Here is a 22,964-nt window from a genome sequence, read left to right on the forward strand (position 1 = left end):
TCAATTATTTTAAATAAAAAATGACAATACAGAAAGTATGTAGTGGAGAAATGAAACCAAAAATGTTCATGGTTCCTTTGTAACAGATGAGAAAGGCTGAGGAAAAAAAACTATAAAGATGACAATAATACTCACAATGCTCCTCAATTTTATCCCATTTTTTCAGAGGAAGGAAAAGTATTAAAGAAGATTAAAAAAATGTATTCCTTTTTTCCTGAATTTTCCCAACTATTTTATACAGCTTATGTATTTAAGGTCAATCACTGCAAAGCATTTCCCACCATTTCAATGTTTCAAATCAAGACACATTAGAAATTTGATGATTAACCTTGGCTTTTTTGGAAGTCAGTCGTGTCTGATGAAGATAGTTCATCATCACTAGATGTCCCTTCCTGATGATCACAATTCCCAGAAAGCTCCCTTGCTTGTCTTCTTCGTGCCCTGTATTTTGCAATAAACCAAAAATCAATTAAAAACAAGTAGTGCGTGATGAAAGTAAATGCTTTAAAACAAAAAGTAGAAGTCACAGTTTATTTAAAATGCTCAGAAATATAGCATCATATTAGCACACAATTTTATGTTCATATTTTTGACATTTTAACTTCATTAATCTGAATTGGTGGTTTTCCCTTTTTTTCTTATAACACATTGCCATTTAGGACATTCCCATAGGCTACCCAGATTTTGATGAGTGGGCAACGATATTATTAGGACTGGCTTCTACTTAGCAGCAATTCCCAGCCTGATAAATGCCATTTTACCCATTCCTTCTGACTGATTCAAATACACCAGTGTGTCTTTAAATCGTGGGCTGAGGGTTTAAATAAATTTAGTTAAGAATGCTTAACTAAATTTTGGTTTTATATCATTCTCACAAATTAATCTGTTAGGTAATGGTTACATTATACCATATGGTTAATTATATGTAAGTACTGAAAAATACTTGCTCAATGACACTTTTAAGTCTTCACTTTATATAGCTACCTTCGAGATTCAATCTCTTCTAAAATCCATTGAGTTTTTTCATCTATAGCCAAGCTTCCATTTGTTGATGTCTCAGCTTTGCCTGTTCCCAAAAGAAATAAAGTAAAACACTTTGAAAATAAAAATTATATCTTGGGTATACATATACACACACACACACACCACACACACACACACACACACACACACACACACAGACATCAACACACATACAATATGCTTAAATTCCATATTTCATCATGCAATGAAATTGCAAGGTTAACTTCCATCATGGTATTAATAAGCACTGAGTTTGCAAGCCTAAGAAAATGTACTCTGGCTGGGGAATATAGTTGAGCATTTTAGAAGAGTAATAAAATTCTCCTATAAAGTTTTTTCCCCTTCATATTCTTTTTTAGCAGTTTTCACTAGTTTTTTCCGTCCCTAAAGCCAAATGCTAGAAATATTTGCATTATCAATATGCCATTCACATTATTTCCTATTTTAGTATGTGCCATAATGCATGACCAACTAAACGTCATATGTTTGAAAGTCATTTTGCTTTTGCTATAATCTGCTGCTTGCTTACGGTCACTATCCCCCGACGGCACCTTAATTAAAGGAAGACATCTCTGAAAATACAAAACTAGACTGAGAACTAAAAGGTAGCATCCTCATTTTATGTAATGAAATCTTACAGATAATTCTATACTGAAGCCAATCAAAATTTCTTTAACCTCCACAACCAATCTGTGGAAGGGCCGTGAAAACTTTATAAAGTTAGATTTCTGATAAAGTCTATATAGATTTATGTCAACTCATCTAAAAACAGTCATTAAAAGGCCATATAAATGTATTGTCTCAAATACTAAGTCATTCGGAATTATAATATTTTATTTTATTTTTTTAGCTGAGCCATCCTGCCACCTGTTGGCAGCTCAGCAGCAGCTCAGCTTGGGCCGGACTCGAACCGCTGTTGCTCAGAGCTCACACTCTTGAGCGAGCTCTTACAATATTTATTTTTTAGTCTTAGACATAATTTAAGACATTTTGAAGCTCTAATTCTAAATGTTTTGGGGGTTTTGTTGGAAGGGGGTGGGTGAAAGACCAGTGGGACAATACACAGAAAGCATTTTTTATACAGGAATAAAAATATTTTTATTCTTCAGCTAATAATTTAGCTAAATGAATAAATCATATTGAACATGAAAAACACTAACGTGATAACTGTTGTAAATACGTTGATTCATGTTTTAATTCATCTTGCCTGCGTTTCAAAAAGGTCATGGCTTGTTTTAAAAGGAGTGCATGCATGGATGATTCTATTTCTTGGATGCTGATAATCTGCAATACACATATAAGTAACATTTTTTGGGTCATTAATACTGAATAATAAAATGTTATATTTATGTATTAGCATATGTATATGTTCAATGCTCATATAAAGGAACATATTCATTATCTTATTCATTATCATTGTCAGTTAAAAAACTGTGAGGAACAGACCTAGCTGCCAATACTTTTAATATTAATAAAACCAGGAAAATCAACCTATCAACTTACTGTACTAAAACAGCTATAAATATAAACAATGAAACCAAATGGGCTGGAGTCAGGAACATGGGTAAGAGTGGACAGATACGAAGGATTCTTCTTCATTTGAGATAGAAGATGAGGAGGAAATGATGGGTGCAGCCAGTTTTTATAGGCTGAGTGGTCAGATTGTGGGCGAGCACTGAGGAAACTGATAAAAATATAAAAAAGGGAGAACGGAAGAGACCTAACTAGACAGAGAAGAAAACTATGACGTGGAACTGAGTGCAATTGAAATTGGCATTCTTACATTCTTGGGTCACTTCCCCCACTCCAGTGATGTTCCATAGCTGCTGCTAGAGCTACATCAATGTGTAAACTGAGAAGACTAACAGTGTAATCCCTCAAGGATGAATGAAGAAAGTTACACTGTAATTAATACTTCAGGAAGTACTACCTAGTGATATTAAAAGACAGTCAACTTTGGGGTAACCAGTTAGCTCGGTTAGAGCGTGGTGCTGAGAACACCAAGGTTGCCAGTTCGATACCTGCATAGGCCACTGCGAGCTGTGCCCTCCCTAAAGGAGTTAACTATGCCATTGTAGCATGAAAGCGATGTGTAACCAATATCATGGCTCTTCCACAATAAAAAAAATTTAAAAAAAGAAAAAAGACAGTCAACAATAGTAAATAAAAAGTAATACAAAAAGTAGAATACACATGATTAAAAATGGTTAAAAAAGAGACAAGAGTCCAAGTATGTGTAAACAAAACTTAGTATGTGGAAAACAAAAACAGAAACCATAAAGAGGAAAAAAATGATTCATAAATCTGATTAACACAAAGATTTCAAGACATCTGGATATCAAAAAACCACTGCAAACAAAACCCAAAGACAAAACAAGCTGGAAAGTTGATCTACATCAAATAGGATAAATCATTAAAAATTTTAAGCAATAAAGAATTGTTCATAATGTATGGAAAAAAAAAAAAAGAAAAAAAAATTCCCACTGTGAATCAAAAAAATAACACGGCAAAGGAGACAAATAATTCCTGAGAAAAAATACATGTGTTAATAAAGCAAAAGGTTTGCCTGAGATCAAAATATATAAAAATGAAAACTTTTTATTTTATTTCTTTTAATTAAAAAAAAAATTTTTTTTTTTAAAGGTTTTATTGGGGAATTGGGGAAAGCGAACAACCAAGTTGTTGTCCTTCATTTTAGTTGTGGAGGGTACAGCTAGTTCAGCTCGAAGTCCAGTCACCATCTGGCCGCCTGTCAGCAGCTCGTGGCCACTCAGCTCAAGGTGCGGCATTCAATCTTAGTTGCAGGTGGGCACAGCCCACCAACCCATGCGAGATTCAAACTGGCAACCTTGTTGTTAGGAGCACGTGCTCTCACCAGCTGAGGCATTCTGCCACCTTTTGGCAGCTCAGCTCAGGCGCAGCTCACTAGCCCATGTGGGAATCCAACCAGTGACCCTGATGCTCAGAGCTTGCGTTCAACCAATTAAGCCACTCGGCCAGCCCCCACAAAAACTATTTTTAATGTAGTAAACTAAAAATAAGAAAATCTTTCTGGAGGATAGTTTAGCAATGTTTCATAAGGCTTAAAAATATTTAGAGCTTTTGACTTAATAATTCACCTTCTAGGAATTTTTCTTAAACAGATGAAATTTTAACACAAAAATTTATATACAAAACTTTCTAATACCTTAACTAGCCAACATTAGGGGAATGCTTAATATCACAATGTATCAAAAACATATAGGAAAACCACTATTTGAAAGTATTTATCGTATTTCCCCATGTATAAGATGTTCCCATGTATGAGACACACCTTAATTTTGGGGCCCGAAATTTGAAAAAAACTGTATTACATAAAGTTATTGAAGTCAAGTTTTATTAATCATAAAATTCATACAACTCCTCATCACTGTCAAAACTCTCAACCACTAGCTTGTCCTCATCTGTGTCTGATGACGAATCACTGTCTTCATATATTGCCTCATCCTCAGTTCCATCTATGGCATTTGAAATCTACAACCACTGTGTAAGACACACCCAGTTTTTACACCCCAAAGTTTTTGAAAAAGGGTGTGTCTTATACATAGGGAAATACGGTAGTTATAAGGTTTAGGCTTTTCGTAAATCACATGGTAAGGAATTTATGCATAAAAAGGAAGTGTAAATATTCATTGCCATGTACCTTTTCATTAAGACAGTCAGTTAAATTTTCCACATAAATTTTCATGCTTTTGTAGAATTTAAAATTTAGGGCTTGATTTGATGAATTCTCTAGGTTCTGGATGGTACTCTTCGAGCTCTTAACATCTTGTATATATTTTTCATATTCCCTTAGGTGTGAACGGTGAGTATCCTGTAATAATGTTAATCTATTTAAATAAAATAAAAAATAAAAATTGATTTATTTTTCAAACTTTTACTTCTACTATAGTATGTAACAGTATGATAAAAGATTTCTCAACGTTACCTTAGAGAGACCACCAAGGAAGCTGACAATCACATAAGCCTGGGCTTCTGAGACTTGCTGTGCAAAGGAGAGCATCACAATGAAAGAGGTCTCAAAGGGAAAGGTAGGAAAGGACACTCAGAGGTTTTCAGGTGCTCACGCTAATCATGGGGTAGTTTTAGTCCTTTCCTACCTTTCCCTTGTGCATAAATGCTGAGTTATATGCAATACTAGATGCAACAGCTGTTAATTCTAGCTCTTTCAAGTAAAGAAGGAATATCAAAAGGACAGTAAATAGTGAAATTGTCACAAAAATAATCTTGAATCAAGGCAATCTCATCATTTAACATCACTACTGAAAAAAGAATGATGTAGAACAGATGTCAGAAAACTTTTTCTGTAAAGGTGCAGATAGTAAATATTTTAAGCTTTGGAGGCTAGATGGTTGCTGTTCCAACAACTCAATTCAGTGCTATAGCAAAGAAAGCAGCCATAGACAATACATAAATGCATAAGCATGGCTGTGTTCTAGTAAAACTTTATTTACAAAAACAGGCAGTGGGCTGGTAGTCTGTCTACCCCCTAGAATACAGCAGTAACCTAATATTTAAAAACTAGTACAGATGAAGATTTTCATATATTTATTTCACTATAAAATGCTACAAAATGCCCTTTTCTAAGTCAAGCCATTTAATTGAACAATTATGACCAAGACATTTTGGCTGCAGTATGATAAAGGTATGAAGCTACTTTAAAGCTGATTTATACAAAAGATACAGGGGAAGAAAATTTTGAACCTATTCCCAGGTATAAAAAAAGGTAATGAAAATGTTCTTGAAAAATACTTGCTCTGGCAGAAGAAACTCTCTCTTGTATCAAATATTATAAGAACTAATTAGACTCTTACCATCATATTTATTCTTTCATACATCTAAAGATGTATACTAGATCCTTAGTAAAACAGAAAATATATTTAAAACAACCTATCACAGGGTTTGCTTTATATTTTGGCAAAAACATCATTTATATTGAGATTAATATTATTTAAAAAGGTTGCTATTAATAGCAGTAAAATAAAGGTTAGCTGTGCTTCAGAAAGGTAATCTGTATCAAGAGCCATAAAAATATGTGTAACTTTTGCCAAGGTCAATTTTCCCTGGAAATTTATTTTAAGAAATAATATAACAGATTAAATGGCCTACAGAAATGTTCATTACCTGTAGCATTATCTAAAATATAGAAAATTTAGAAGTCAAAATGTCCAACAAATAATTATGTCAACTACATAGATAGACAAATGTTACTACTATGCTTATTATTTTTTTGTTGTAATTAAGAACATTTAACAGAATTTACCACCTTAACGATTTTAAGTACAGTACAGCAGTATTAACTATATGCACATTATTGTGTAACAAATCTCCAGAACTTTCTCATCTTGCAGAACTGAAACTCTACACTCACTGATCAACAATTGCAATTGCTGCAATTTTAGCTCTTTTCCTTTCTCCCCACATCCTCTTACCCCTGCAACCACACTATTTGACTTTGTTTCTAAGCATTTAACTACTTTAGATACCTCATCTAAGTGGAATCATGTAGTATTTATCTCTTTGTGACTGGCTTATTTCATTTAATCCTCAAGGTTTATCCATGTTGTAGCACATGACAGAGTTTCCTTCTTCAGGCTAATAATATTCCATTGTATGTAAATACCATCTTTTCTTTATTCAACTGTTGATGAACATTAGGTTGCTACCTCTAAGTTACTGCAACTAATGGTTCCAATGAACATGGTTGTACAAATCTCTCTTCAATTGTTTTCAATTCTTGTCACTATATACCCAAAAGTGGGATTGCTAGATCATATGGTAGTTCTATTTTAAGTTTTTTGAGAAATTTCCATACTCTTTTCCATAGCAGCTGTACCATTTTACATTCCCACCAACAATGGGTTCCCTTTTCTCTACTCTTTTTTTTTTTTAGCTGAGCCACCCTGCCACCTGTTGGCAGCTCAGCTTGGGCTGGGAATCGAACTGGTGACCCTGTTGCTCAGAGCTCGCACTCTTGAGCAAGCTCTTAATCTACTCTTTTTAATTTTGTTTTTTCACAGTGGTCATCCTGATGGGTATGAGGTGGTAGCTCATTATGGTTCTGATTTGTATTTTCCTGAGTAGTGATGCTAAGCCATCTTTTCATGTTTGTTGGCTACTAGCACGTCTTCTTTGAGAAATGTCCATTTAAGTCCTTTGCCCATTTTTCAGATGGCTTGTTTTGTTGTTGAGTTGTATGAGTTCATTATATATTTTATATATTAACTTCTTGTCAGATACATTGTTTACACATATTTTCTCCCATTCCGTAGGTTGCCTTTTCACTCTGTTGATTTCTTCCTTTGAGGGGTAGAAGCTTTTTAGTTTGTAGTCCCACTTGTCTATTTTTGCTTTTGTTGCCTGTGCTTTTCTTTTTCAAATTGTTTTGGTTATTCAAGCCAAAACAGGCTTGGGTCCTTTGAGATTCCATATAAATTAAAAAACTTTTTTTTCTATTTCTGCAAAAAATGCCACAAAGATTTTGGTAGGGAATTCATTACATCCACAGACTGCTTTGGGTAATATGGACATTTCAACAATATTGTCTTCTAAGCTATAAACATTGGATATTTATGTATGTTTTCTTTCTTTTCTTTTTTTTTAAAGACTTTATTGGGAAACTGGGGGAGGGAACAGTGTTGGGGAACTGGGGAAGGGGAACAGATAAGTTGCTGTCCATTTGTGCTTCAGTCTAGTTATGGAGTACGTCGCTTCACTGGCCCATGTTGGTATTGTGATCATTGCATTCTTCCTGAGTGAGGCGGATTGGTCGCCAGCCACTGGACGGCCACTCACGGCGGCTCAAGGCAGCTCTCGCTGGCTGCCAGCCGCTCACGCTGGCTACCGGCCACTCACAGTAGCTTATGGCAGCCCACTGCAGCCTACACCATCACCGGTGACTGATGGCAGCCCAGCTCCAGTTGGAGCTGTTGTTCACCATCTTAGCTGTAGAGGGCGCAGTGTCACTGGCCCATGTGGGATCTGAACTGGGGCCCTACTGCTCAGAGCTCGCACTCCCAAGCCAACTCTTAACCAACGAGCCACTCAGACAGCCCTATTTATGTATGTTTTCCATTTCTTTCAGCAATGTTTTGTAGTTTTCAGTATACAAATCTTTCACCTCCTTGTTAAGTTTATTTCTAAGTTTTATTCTTTTTGATGCTATTCTAAATGAGAATGTTTTAATATATTTTTTGGATTTTTAATTTTTAGTGCATAAAACTGACTTTTGTGTGATGATTTTGTATCCTGCAAATTCTGCTGACTTTATTAGCTCTATAATTACCTCTTTCGTCTTTGTGTGTGTAGTCTCTACGGTTTCCTACATATAAGATCACATCATCTGTGAACAGAGATTATATTTTCCTTTCATATTTTGATGCCTTGCATTTTTTTTCTTGTCTGAATTCTCTGGCTAGGACTTTCAATACTCTGTTGAATAAAAATGGCAAGGGGAGGCATCCTTGCCTTGTTTCTGATAACGGAAAACTTTCAGTTTTCACCACTAAGTATGTGTTAGCTGTTGGCTTCTCATATATAACCTTTATTATGTTCAGGTTATTTCTTTCTACTCCTAGTTTGCTGAGTATTTTTTATCACTAAAGGGTGTTGAATTTTGTCAAATGCTTTTTCCGCATTGAGATCATCATGTGATTTTTGTCCTTCATTTTGTTCATGAATCACAGATTGATTTTTATATGAATCATCCTTGTATTCCAGGAATAAATCCCACTTGGTCACAGTGTATAATCCTTTTAATGTGTTGAATTAGGTTTGCTAGTATTTTGCTGAGGATGTTTGCATCAATATTCATCAATATTCATGGCCTATAATTTTCTTTTCTTGTAGTATCTTTGTCTGGGATTCTAGGGTCAGGGTAATGCCTATCTCATAGAATGAGATTGGAAGTATTCTCCTCGGTTTTGGGGAAGGGTTTGAGAAGGAATGGTGTTTATTCATCTTTAAAAGTTTGGTAGAATTCTCCAGTGAGGCCATCTGGTCCTGGGCTTCCTTTGTTGGTAGGTTTTTGATTATTAATTCAATCTCCTTAGTAATAACAGGTTTGTTCAAATTTTTTATTTCTTAGTGAATCAGTCTTGGTAGGTTGTATTTCTAGAAATTTATCAACTTCTTCCTGGTTATCTAGTTTGTTGGTTTTTCATAGTAGTCTCTGCCGATCCTTATTTCTGTGGCAGCAGTTGTAATGTTTCCTCTTTCTTACGAATTTTTGTTATTTGAGCCTACTGCCTTACCCTAGCTAAGAGCTTGTCAATTTATTGATTTTAAAAATCTTAGTTTTGTTGATTTTTGTCAGTTGTTTTCTATTCTGTTTATTTCTGCTCTAATCTTTATTCCTTCTTTCTGTTAACTTTAGACTTAGTTTGTCCCTTTTCTTCTAGTTTATTGAGATGTAAAGTTAGGTTATTGATATGAGATCTTCTTTAATGTAAGCAAATGAGATCTTTTTTAAAAAACAAATCCATTCAGCCACTAAGTCTTTTGATTGTAGAATTTAATCCATTTATATTTAATTACTGATACGGAAGAACTTACTATTGCCATTTTATAAATTGTTTTACATCTATTTTGTAGTTATTTTGTCCCTCTTTGTCTTGCTAACTTGGGTTTTGTAGAGTTTTTGTTTTTGTATTAGTATGCTCTGGAGTTTTTTCTCATTTTCTTTTGTATATATCTTATAAGTATTTTCTTCTTGTTTACCATGGGGATTACAAAAACATGTTATAGTTCTAGTAATCTAGGAAACCGATCAATTATATATAAAAACTGCTCCTTTACATCTCCCCCTCTACTTATTATTATTCATGTCCCACATTACATATTTAAATTTTATATCCATTAACACAGTGTTATATTTATTTTTTATGCTTTTATCTTTTAAATTCTTTATCTGAATTAAACGATATTTTCACACCACCCTTATAGTACTACAGAATTCTGTATTTGTCTATATATTGGGTTGTCAGAAAAGTCATGGCGTATTTTTTCTATGCTTTTCGTTGCAAAAACACATCATGACTTTTCTGACAACCCAACATTTACCGTTACCAGAGAACTTTATACTTTTGTATGCTCTGTGGTACTGTCCTTTCATTTCAACTTGAAGGACTTCTGTTAGCAATTTTTCTAAGGCAGGTCTAGTGGTGATGAACTTCCTCAGCTTTTGTTTATCAGAGAAGGTCTTATTTCTCCTTCATATTTGAAGAACAGTTTTGTTGATGTAGTATTTGTTGGCAGTTTCTTGGTTTCAGAACTTTGAATACATCATCCTACTCCCTTCTGGCCTATAATGTTTCTGTTGAGAAATCTGCTGGTGATCTTATGGGGCTCCCTTGTAGGTGATGAGGTGCTTTTGTCTTGAGGCTTTCAAAATTGTTTGCCTTTAGAAAGTTTGATTATAATGTATCTCAGTGTTAAAGGTCTTTGGGTTCATCTCATTGGAGTCCTTTGAGCTTCCTGAAATTGGATGTTCACTTCCTTGCTCAGGTTGTTAAGTTTCTGGTCATTATATCTTGACATAGGCTCTCTGCTCCATTCTGCCTCTCTTTTCCTTGGACTCCCATAATGTGTATGCTGATGGTGTCCTTAAATCCCGTAGACTTTCTTCACTTTTCTTCATTTTTTTATGTTCCTTTGACTTGACAATTTCAAATGATCAGTCTCTGAGGTCACTGCTTCTTTGTTCTGCTTGATTAAGTCTGCTGTTGATCCCATCCAGTGAGTTTTTCAGTTCAGTTACTGTATTCTTCAACTCCAGAATCTCTGGTTCTCTTCTATAGTTTCTATCTCTTTGTTGATAGTCTTTGTTCATATATTGTTTCCCTGATTTCATCTACTTCTCTGTGTTCTCTTGTAATACACTGAGCTTAGGAGGATTATTCTGAATTCTTTGTCAGGTAACTCATAGATTTGTTTTTTTAGGATTAGTTCTGAAGATTGTTCCTTTGATTGGGCCATGTTTCCCTGTTTATTCATGTGTTTGGTTATTTTTTTGCTGTGTTTTGTGTATTTGAAAATACACTTATGGGAAATAACTTCATACAGGGGAGTAACTTCAACTGGCTAGAGGTTCTCCAGGGGTGGGAGGATGAATATCTTCTCAAACCTTTTGAGACGCATCATCTCTGGGCTTCTACCTGAAATTTCCCAACTAGAGAGGTTTGTGGGTTTCTCTTTCAGGAGAGTCTGTAGTGTTTTGCTCCCTCTGGTGTTTATCTATAGTACTGCAGCCTTTCTCGCTCTACAACAAGCCACTGAGCTCTCCTTTGTTATCTGCAGGCTCCAGGCATCCAAGATAAATGGGGCAGAAATTAGTCCCTTGGGCAGTACCCCCCAAAAGCAAGAATGTTGGATGTCTGTTCCACTCTTCTTTTCCCTTTCCAATGGAACAGCCATGAGTTGGGCCTTTTCTCTCTATTACAAGCAGTGCTGGCTTGTGGGAGAGGCTGATGCAGTTGAAATGAAATGGTTTTTCTTACCCATTACAACGTGGATATTCTTGACTTTGAGCTTGCCTAGGGTACTGTGACTTCTGAACTCGTTTATAGAGTTCTAATAAAGGCTTTTAAAAACATATTGTTGCTAAATTGGTATCTCTTTGGGGGAATAAGGTCTAGGGCTTCATATTCTGACGTCTTGCTGCCATCACTCCCAACATATTATTTTTTAAAATTAAAGGCTATTTAACAATGCAGATACTTATAAAAACATTAAGTAAAAAAAGAGCAGAATTCTATACTTATTGATTTTAACCATGTAATATATACCTATTATACAAAAAAGGTAACACAGGTGACTTTTCCTATAAATCTGTTTATATTTATATTTAATAATTAAAAAATATTTTATCTATATAGTGCTAATTTTTTTACTATTGTCTAAGACAAATGTAAATTTAAAAATGAATATTACTTACCTAGTATTTAATTGCTTCTTTATAATTTCTAAATTTACTGGTGGAAATGAAATGGAAGTATCAAACTTCTTCATTGTTTGAGATTCACTACCATGGGAAAGATCTATGTTTCGTCCCTAAAAATAATATGAAAATTTGTATTGTTTTCAACATTCATTAATCTTACAACTATTAATAGCATAAAAGCAAATTGGATACACCAAGATCTCACCAGCTCAAAATTCCATGCCATTGACATTTTTCATAGTTACAATGTTTTTCAAATTCTGTTTTAAAATATATAACTTTAAATTCACATGCAAGGCAAATTTAAAAAATCTTATTTTTCACAAAGCTCAGTTCTTAGTGTTTTTAAAAACTAGTTTTATTTATGATCTAATGTACTCTCAGAAAACTAACCACCTGTTTCCCGTGATAGAAGCTGCCACCTACTAGTTGACTAACTCCACTAGACAGTCAAAAAAAACTAAATGGAAGTCTGCTGATGGGTTTCTAGGTAAAGCTTTTAAATTTCGTTTAAGCTACTATTATTTGTGTTTTCTGTTACTTGCAGAGGAACGCATTCCTAACTAATACATTTTGTAGAACATGGTATACTTCATATTACTATCTCTGGCTAATCACAGCTCATCACCACAATGCTTAGAATGTTAAAAACGTCCTAAAGAACCTGCTTTAGGCAAGGACATGTGAAGAGGTAGACCAGGTAATTAGCCAACTCATTAGCTTAACTACCCCTTTTATATTTTCCATGAGGCACCATCATTTCTCCTATCAATTCCATCGAGCTCCAATCATACCTGCAAATCCCTAAACTAATCGGACTATTTCAAATCTTATGTCTTTACTTCTGATATCTTATTTTCTCTCAGCTTCCTTACCTCATAAACATCTTTCAAAGACCCATTCAAATACGACCATTTCTGTTGAGGCTTTTCTAAACCTCCCCATTCACCTTCCAAACTATAAAACTCACCACTCATTTGCTCTTTTGTACCATCTCAGGACCCTGTACACAGTTCTGTAATAGGAACTATAAAACTTCACTATAATCATTTTGTTTAGCTGTCTCTCCTCTGCAAAGATTGTATATTCTAGTGCTTATCACTGTTAAGAGGCTGTAGAGGATGAATGGTGATGTCAAAAAGATATGTGCATGTCCTAATCTCCCAAACCTGTGACTACTACCTTATATGGCAAAAGATGTGATTAAGTTAAGGATTTGGAGAGGAGGAGATGATCCCGAATTATCTACAAGGGCCCTAAGTGTGAGTATACATACCCACATAAGAGAGAGGGAGAGGAAGTTCTGGGATGCAAGAAAAGGAGATGATACAAAGATGGAGTAGAGACAGATGTAGCTAAAAGGCAAACAATGCCAAGAGCCGCCAGAAGCTAAGAGAGTCAAGGAATGGGTCATCCTCGAGTGCTTTTAGAAGGTGTAGCCCTACTAGCACCTTGGCTTTGGACTTCTGGCCTCCGGAAGTGTGAGAAAAAAAATTGCTGTTGTTTTAAGCCACCAAGTTTGTGGTAACTTGGTACAGCAGTCACAGAAAAGTACAGTGGCATGTGGCAAATCTTCAATAAAGGAAACAGTAAATGCACCCACATTAGTAATAAAAATGCAAATCAAACAGTTTGAGATTCCATTTAAACTTGAGATTCCGACTAAATTCGTACTTAAAGCTGGTAAGATTGTGGTGAAACATTCCCATAATACTGGTAGCATTACAGGTTGATCTAAATTTTCTTTAGAAAGCAACAGAGAAATATTTAGTAAGTGCCATAAAAATGTTCATCTCCTTTATTAGTAATACCACTCTTGGCCGTCATTCTAAGAGAATAGTTCAAAACACACATTTGAATAAAAGAAAGAAAAAAAAGGAAGGGAACAAAAAGGTAAACAAGCATTTACCAATTCTTAAGAAGAAAAAAAATTCAGATTCCAAATAACCGAACATGTTTACCAAAAGGAAGAATGGCTAAGAAAATCATGATTCATTGACTCCAATAATTATTATGCCACTTTTAAATTAGTTACTATTATAACTATGTAGAAATGGGAAAATATTTATAACATGTCAAGCAAAGAAATCAGGATTCAAAATTGTATGCATATTGTGGATACTGTCCCAAATGCATATTGTCCCAAACTGTGCCAAGGCTTCCCAGTGAACTCAAAAGGGTGGTATGAGATATTTTAAATTTTGTAGGGAAACACAACAATACTCAACATTTGTTGGACTACTACTAGTCCTAATTATAATTAGCTCACAGTTGCAACATTAGATTGTGCTACATTTCTTTTCATGAAGTCTTATTAGTGAAGCTGGGTTTTTGGCAGACGCTATGATAAAAAGCAAGTAATGACTGAAATTCAGTGTGGAACAAGAGATGATGATGGTAGCCTCCAATCTGATTCCAGTGTCTGAGAGTTCATGCAGCATCCAACAGGTACACACATCCCATTATTAAGTAGCTATAGTTGCTTAAAAATGAAAGTCTTTCTCTTCAATTTATCTGTATTATTTTTTCCAAATGGCTACTAAGTCATCAGGACATAAATCTTATTAAATTCTTTGGGCCTAACTACTAAATAAATGGAATTGTTTGGTAACTTCTTTTGGCCTACGGGCTCCATGATAAAATTATAGGGACACTAAGGGCTCCATGTATGGAAAAGTTTGGGAACTTCTGACATATGCTTTGAGAACTATGACTGCAATTAAACCAATACTTCAAATAAAAAGTAATTACACAAACTTGAGCAGTTAGAGTAAGAACTGTGGCATATTTTTTCTCAAAGTATTTTTTTTTTTTAATGCTGTTGCTCTACTGATTTTACTAAAAGGGGGTGGGTGCAATCTAAGCCTGCTATAGTCATAAATATAGTCACGATTCATTTTTCTGGTCAGAGTTTTAAATTACAACCAAAGGCCTACCTTTAGTTTTTTAGTTTTAATAACATGGAGATTATACGATACTTTCTTACTTAAAAGAACAAATATTCTTTCAACGCATTCTTATTAAAAAGATTCAATGAAGCCTTAGATCTGTATGTATACTATTAAATAATTTATAAGCACTTTGATTTAGGATCATTATAATTTTGAGCACTGCAGCCTACTCAAGTAGGTAACATTATCATTCGCATTTTAATGATGAGAAAATTGAGATATACAAAAATTAAATGATTTGTTCTAAGGCATACAAATATTTGTGGCGCACTCACAATGTGAGGCACTGTGGGATATACCACTGAACAAAACAGTTAATAATTCTTACCCTCATGGAGCATATGTTTTAGTGATAGTGCCAGAACCCAAATCCAGGACTTTTGATCCCAAGTACAATATTCTTTTTGTTCCTGAGTTTTGTTTTAAACTTCACATTTATACTTACCATACAATATATACTGTCAGCTACTGTTCCATTAAAGACAAAAAAGATATGGTCCTCAAGTGGTTTATAATACGTGGAAGGTGTTTATAACCTAGTTACTGTGGTGGCCTCCCAAAAGATATGCCTATGTTCTAATCCCTGGAATTTGCAAGCATGACCTTATTTGGGAAAAGGGCATTGGTAATTGTAATTAAGTGAAGTATCTCAAGATGAGATCATCCTGGATTATCCAAGTGGACCCTACATTCAGCAACAAGTGTCCTGATGAGAGACACAGAGGAGAGGCACAGAGAAGGCCATGTGATGGAGTCAGAGGAGTAATGCAGTCACAAAGCAAGGAACACTGGGAGTGATCAGAACTTGGAAAAGGCAAACAAGGATTCTCCCCTCGAGGTTTCAGAGGGAGCACAGCCCAGCCAACACTCTCATTTCATACTTCTAGCCTCCACAACTGTGAGAATAAATGGCTCTTCTTTTAAGCCATCAAGTTTGTGGTAATTTGTTACAGAGTCACAGGAAACAAATACACATGGTATAAAAAATTATTACCTCTGTGATTTTAACTGCTTTCCTCATTTGCTGCTGTTCCCAAATATCTTGATTTTCATCTTCCTGGCTTTCGTCACTTGTGTCTTCATTTCTAGTTGCTAGGGTAAAAAAAAGTTCATGTATAAACATTCAGTATTTTTTCCATTCTAATAGTAGCAGCTAACATTTTTGGGGAGGCTTATATTGTTCTGGCTTAGCAGACCTTTACATATGTCAACTTATTCTTCACAATAATTCTGGGAAGAAGACAATATTATCACCCTCATTTTATAAATTAGGAAACTCAGATATTAGAAGGTTAACTTGTCTGAGGACTGTGTTGAAGCTGGGACTTGAATCCAGCAATCTGATTCGAGAAACTGCGTTCATCACCAAACTATCCCATTCAAAACACTATAGACTAATGAAAAATGCTTGGAAAAGATGAAACATTTGGTTTTCCTTATCAGAGTTTCTCAATTATACCTGAGAATCTAAATATTTAACAATAATTTCTGGGTTATACAAAACCAAGTCTCATTCTGAAATACTACTTGAAATGACAAAACTTTTGGTAAACATATTATTATTTATAAATGAGCAATGTGAAAATTATTCTTTGAGAACTAAAGATTATTGGTTAAGAAAATAATTATAACAGGGAAGATTTATACATGATACCTAAAATCTCTGTAGACACTTCCACGTTAAAAAAAAACTTTATGTAATAAGTAACAATGAAAGTTTTCAATATCAAAAGACTATAAATTTTTTTTAACCTGTCAAAAAGATCAAGTGGAAATCAAACAGTAAACATTATTTTATATGCTCTTTGATAATATTTGATATAGACATGTTTCAGAGGCCATGTCACTGACCAAATTGGAATAAAAACCAACTTGAACACCCTTTAGAATATGAAAACACCACATTAAGTTTTCATGGAGATTTTATATTATATTCTAATATAGATGCCTTAATATTCATATATTGTAAATAAGTTAAATATGTACTTGTTTCTTCAGCCATTCTTTGTCTAAGTGTTTGAGGCTTTGGGGTAAATAGTATTCTCTCTTCATGGTCATCAGGCTCACTGTCAGGAGCTTCATCACTGCTTTTCTTTATACCAGAGACGGTTGCAGTATGTTTTACATCCAAAGAAATATAGTCCTCTTGGGCCCTAGCTAATTCACGTTTTCTGCGGGCTGCCCGAATAAAAGCTTCATCAGGGATATTTACTGAAAGAAACAAAGAGGACACTAAAAACCAAGCATCAACAGACATAAATATTCCTCACATTTAAAGAAAAAAAGACACAGTTTTTCAAATTTTTTCACTATTTTGAAATGAATGTAACTAAGTGGCTTCAAATCTATATTAGTAATGGAAGAAAATTATTTTGATAGGGATTAAAGAACCAAATCTATTATTGATTAGAAAATATATTGAAACCACTGTAATTTATCTTTTAACTCTCTTATTTATTAGACACTGTTACTGACTTTTTGTTGAGGGCTAGTAGCTAATTCTCATTTCCAGAAGCTCTGAGGTTGTCAGGGTAGGATGTGGAGAGAGCTGAGCATGACATCGCTCAGTCAGTGAGAACTGTAGAGGCTAGCATCATGGGTGACAGACCAGTCTGACACGCAAAGTAAGAGGGACACTATACTACGCTCCACTCCTCTCCTTTGGGCATCCAGGCATATAGTGAGAAACAGCACACAGCCAAGTCAGCCTTCAAAGTCCTGTGCTGATTCACTTGTGAATAAATGTGAGAGGTTAAAAAGTGTAAAAGAAATAGGTTCATTTACTAGGTGAAAAATATTTGTGTGACATCTTTTAATAGAGCCCTGTTCTATTTTTTCCTTTATTTTATACAGTATAAACCTCATTAATATGGATTCTTCCAATTCAAAACAAGTTTCTTCATGCATAATCTAAGATGAAATATATCTTTACATTCTGCGAAAAAATGGTTTGTCAAGTAAAACACTAAGGTAAACAAAAAGGCAAGAGAAATTTTCACCATTTCAAGCACTTCAAAATATTAATTAGGGGTGTTAAGTCACTGAGGCTCAAGTAAAATTTTCTAACCTTTCCCTAAATTGGTCTAAATTCTTTAGGATATGCATAGAAAAAAATGTGATATGCCTGGAAATGCAGAAATGTTCCAATTTTTGAAAAAGAAAAAAAGAGATTGCAGAAATCACAGACCAATGTACTTGATACCAGTCCCAAGGAAAAGAAAAAGTGCTTGAATTAATTATCAAGCAGTAGGTGGCAATCACTAGAAACCAATATATGCTCATTAAAAACATCGACTATCAAATCAAATGATTTGCTTTTTATAGACTAGTGTTATTCACAGACTAGTATCAGAAAAATTATATAGGTCAGGTGTCTCTTCATCCTCCTAAAGCATTTAACAGCTGCATGTTTTCCTTGTGGATAATGTTAAAGTATGTGGGGGAATCACAGTGCACAGGATTCTTAACTGGTTGAATTACTACCCCCCCAAAAAAATGTTGATTATGAAGCAATGTAGGGATCTGTGAGAGGGTTCTGCATTTTTGTCTTGTCTATTTTAGTGATTTTATTGTGACGTGACTGAAGACAACATGACATGTCTTTAAAGCTGAGAGATATAGCTAATATAACCTAAAGCAGAATTAAAATTCAAAACCATCACAAAGTTACATTTGGCATTTCTTGATCCTGGCTACACATTAGAATCACCTGGGAGGCTGGTACCCAGGCTCACAGCCCAGAGATTCAGAGGGTCTGAGGTGGAGCAGGGGATTTTAATGTGCAGCTGGGTTAAGATGATATACTCTGGTTCAAATAGTCAAGTGTATGAATATAGAAACAGAAATACTTGAATTGGAAATGGTTCACCTGCAAATGACTTGGTAGGGTTTAATTAATCACAAGGAATACACTCACTAGTGAGATACTTGTGCTACATAAAGGTAATCCTCTCAAGCTACAAAACAGAAGTAAAAATTCAACAGAGTACGCTACCCTGACCTCTCTATATCCAACACCTAGCTCAAGGTTTCGCACATAGCAGATGTTGGGCAGACATGGGATTAATTAACAACATTAAGCATACTGCTTTATAATAATAAAACGTGTTTTTATAGATTTATAACTCATAAATAATTTTCACATGCATCATCCTATCTAAGGAGAAGAGGTTATATATCATGCCTCATTAGTAACAGGCAGTCTCTACAACAGTGAACATCTCAAGACAGATATTCTACTGGATCATTCAACAGAAAATGAGTGTACTCCTTCTTCCACATACCAGTTCTTAAACTTATCACATTCCTCTTTCATCTTTTCTCCTCCAGAAAAGAGAAGAAAACAAAGTGTTCTTCACGGGACAGGTTTTCAACTTTCAACCAGTGTTTCTCAAAGCAGCCATGAGGAGGGACAATTCTTCACTGCTGTTCTGCCCTCTGCAAGACATTTATCATCGCTGCTTCCAGGGCACTCACTACATGCCAGCAACACCTCAGTCCCTATGATAATTACAAAGTACCCCACACATTTCCAAACCCTGCCTTCTCTCCCTAGGTGCACAGTGCAGCCAACACTTTACAACTACTGACTGACGCTGTCTAATCCACCATCTTCTACAGCAGCACTGTTCAATTTGGTAATCACTAGCCATACGTGACTTATTTAAATTTAGCAAAATGAAAAATCCAGTTCCTTATTTGCACTAGCCACATTTCAAGAGCTCTATAGCCACATGTGGCTAGCAGCTAATGTACTGGATAGTGAAGATACAGAATTTTTATCATCACAGAAAGTTCTATTGGACAGTACTGTATCTCGAGTCTACACAAGACCTCACTTCTCTGCTAGGCTTCAATTGTTAATATTGGCTTCATCACTAAATATCTGCACCTTAGGAACTTGTATAAGAAAAAAATTATAAGAGCTACTGGTTCTTGTTATTTATTAAGTTAATGAATTACTACTATAAGTCTTTTAAAATGTATTTTGACAATTATATTTCCGATTCATTTGTTTCCTTTATACAGCTATGTATTTTACTTTATTTTCTCAGAAGGGTCTTAGGTTTCAAGAGACTGAAAAGAATCCACAGCACAATTATGAACCCGTGAGCTAGAGTAAAAGGCCAGATAAATATTTTTGGCTTTGTGGGCCATGAAGTCTCTGTGAACTCCTCAATCCTGCCATTGTAGTGCAATAGCATCCACAGAAAATACATAATTGAATGAGCATGGCTGTGTTTTAATAAAACTTTATTTACAAAAGTAGGTCTCACAGGACAGGAGGTAATTTGCCAACTCCTGAACCGGACTGATTTTTCTAGAAATGGCCATGTCATCAAGTTAACATATAATTTTCAGTAGTTCCTCCCAAGCCCTGTATTATCTGACTCCAATTTGTCCCTCTGCTTGCTTGCTTTTTGTTCCTCTTTCTTAAACTCCAATCAAATATTTTCAGTCCAACAACTACTTTTAGTTGTGTATACATGCTATGTTATCTTCCCTAGAGTTTCATATATGTTACATCCTGTACCTGAAACTTCCTCACTGACAGATTCTTACTATCCTTCAGATATTGGCACGAATCACCCAATACAGTACAGTGGTTAAGAACATAGGCACTGGACCAGATTGCCTGGGTTTGAATCTTAGCTCTATTTCTTACAAGCTGTCTGAAAGTGAGCATGTTATGTAATGGAAATGAGCAATTTTGGCACACTGGCAATCATCAGTAATGACTTACTTGCCCCATACTTCACTACAGTTTGCTGTGCTAGCAATAATAAGATCACTGGTATAGGAAATACTGTATTAGAGTTTTTAAACAAAATCACAAAATTACCAACCTATTGATGAAAATTCTTCTTCCAGAGAGCTAGAGCTATCGGGAGATGAATTCTGGTCATCCTTACTTTCTGAGGAATGATGTGTTCCGTTCTCTTCATCTGTTGAAAGATCGGCTGTTTTGGATTCTAACAGGACATTTTAAAAATATAACAAGAAAGAGTCAAAATATTGAAATCAATAATTAATTTTGAGCAATACATAGCATATATATACAATATGGTGTTTTAATTTTACTCCACATATTTAAAGTAGATATATAGGTCTTTCTCCAACTTCCATTCTTTCTGAAACCAATGGATGGTCTAATAAATGTACAAAGACTTTCCATCTTTGTACTATGTGCTTATCTAGTACAATAGTCCTTTAAAAAAGAATGCACTGAGAAGAGGGAAAGAAACGTTAGAGAAAAAGTGAAGGAATATTTAAGGCAAAAAGAAAAAATAGTTGTCGCGAATAAGTAGAAAAGAAAAACATATTTAATGCACACTTAGTATGTTAGGCACACTGAAATGTATTTTACAAGGTTTATTTCATTTAATATTCACATTTCTATAAAGTAAATGCTATTACTGAGGAGGACTAGTGTCCTCATCAAGATTGGAGACAGTAAATAACGTGTCTAGTGTCACAACGTAAATGGAGAAGGAAGGCTTTCAACCAAATTTCATCCAACTCTGAATTTACGCTTTCTTTGTATTATGTCATGTTTCAGTGGATGGCAGCAAGAACTATAATGAGCACTGTAGACTCAAATCAAATCATGTATCTATTAATATTTCCACTGTGTGATTTTGGGAAGGACACTTAGTCTGTCAATTAATCTATTAAACAAAGATAACATTAAGAGATAATACCCACAGGGATGTTGTAAAATTTGAATGAACAAAATGTAAAGGAATTCATGGTGTTATTGACGAGAAAGGACTTGTTAAGCATAGCTCACAATTATTTGTAATTTTTATGAATAAACTTACAACTTATGATTACATAAATAATACTCTTTATCTTAAAAACTTCCCTTAATTAGAAGACCTACATACAGTCCAAGAAAGTCTGAAGATCAAAACTTAAAAGACAGGGGGCCGGCCAAGTGACTCAGTTGGTTTAAGAGTTAGCTTAAGAGCACGAGCTCTGAGGAACAGAGCCGCCGGTTCGATTCCCACATGGGCCAGTGACGCTGCGCCCGAACTGAGCTGCCACTGAGCTGCCAATAAGTGGCAGGATGGCTCAGCTGGTGAGAGCACGTGCTCCTAACAACAAGACTGCCTATTCGATGGTGGGCTATGCCCACCCACAACTAAAACTAAACTCAGTAACTTGAGCTGAGCTGCCGCCCGGATGGCTCAGTGGATAGAGTGTGCGCTCTTAACAACAAGGCTGCTGGTTCAACTCCTGCATGGGATGGTGGCTATGCCCACCCGCAACTAAGATTGTAACACGGCACCTTGAACTTAGAGGCCACGAGCTGCCGATGGGCAGCCAGATGGCGACTGGCACCCTCCATAACTAAGACTGAAGATCAACTTGGCTGGTCCCTCTCCCCAATTTCCCAACACTGCTCCCCTCCCCCAAGTCCCCAAATAAATAAATAAATAAAACAAAAAAAAACTTAAAAGGTAAAGGAATATAGCTACAGCTTACATTTTTTAAGTTGCTGCTATTTATGCTAACTCCTACCTGTTCTCAAAACGGATTAACACCAGATCAGCGGTTTTCAGAGCATGGCTCATCAACCCTTGGAGGTCCCTGTGACCCTTTCAGAGGGTCTGTGAAGTCAAAACTCCTTTCATTATCATGTTAACATTTTTTTGCTCTGTTTACTCTATTGATATTTACATAATGAAGCAAAAGCAGTGGTGGATAAAACTGCAGGCCTCTTAATATGAATCAGGGCAGTGATACCAATCTGTAGTAGCAACCACTGTATTCTTCACCACCATGCACTGGCAGGGGAAAAAAGCCAGTTTCACTTATGGCCCTTAATAAAGCAATAAAAAATTATTAATCTGATTAAATCTTGACCCTCAAGTACGCATTTTTTAAATAATATGTGGAACAAAATGTAGGCATGCATACAGCACTTCTGGGGCGTACTGAAATGCAATGGTTGGGCTGCCTTAAGGAAAAGCACCTTAGTGATAATCTGCAAGTGGAACTAGCCACTG

The 22,964-nt window shown here is 35.3% G+C and overlaps 1 protein-coding gene across 1 annotated transcript in view; it reads right to left on the reverse strand.

Moving 5' to 3' along the window:
• The window catches only part of GCFC2 (GC-rich sequence DNA-binding factor 2), a 72,527-nt gene that overhangs the window by 23,367 nt on the left and 26,196 nt on the right, over positions 1-22,964 (reverse strand). Inside the window, exons 2-9 of the mRNA XM_019634445.1 lie at positions 20,799-20,924; positions 16,939-17,163; positions 15,947-16,044; positions 11,996-12,111; positions 4,706-4,892; positions 2,184-2,307; positions 985-1,066; positions 329-441 (exon numbers count right to left, since the gene is read on the reverse strand). Of these exons, the coding sequence (XP_019489990.1) occupies positions 329-441; positions 985-1,066; positions 2,184-2,307; positions 4,706-4,892; positions 11,996-12,111; positions 15,947-16,044; positions 16,939-17,163; positions 20,799-20,924 (1,071 nt within the window). The remainder of the gene's footprint in view (positions 1-328; positions 442-984; positions 1,067-2,183; positions 2,308-4,705; positions 4,893-11,995; positions 12,112-15,946; positions 16,045-16,938; positions 17,164-20,798; positions 20,925-22,964) is intronic.

The sequence above is a fragment of the Hipposideros armiger genome, unplaced genomic scaffold (genome assembly GCF_001890085.2).
Source record: "Hipposideros armiger isolate ML-2016 unplaced genomic scaffold, ASM189008v1 scaffold_1669, whole genome shotgun sequence".
NCBI lineage: Eukaryota > Metazoa > Chordata > Mammalia > Chiroptera > Hipposideridae > Hipposideros > Hipposideros armiger.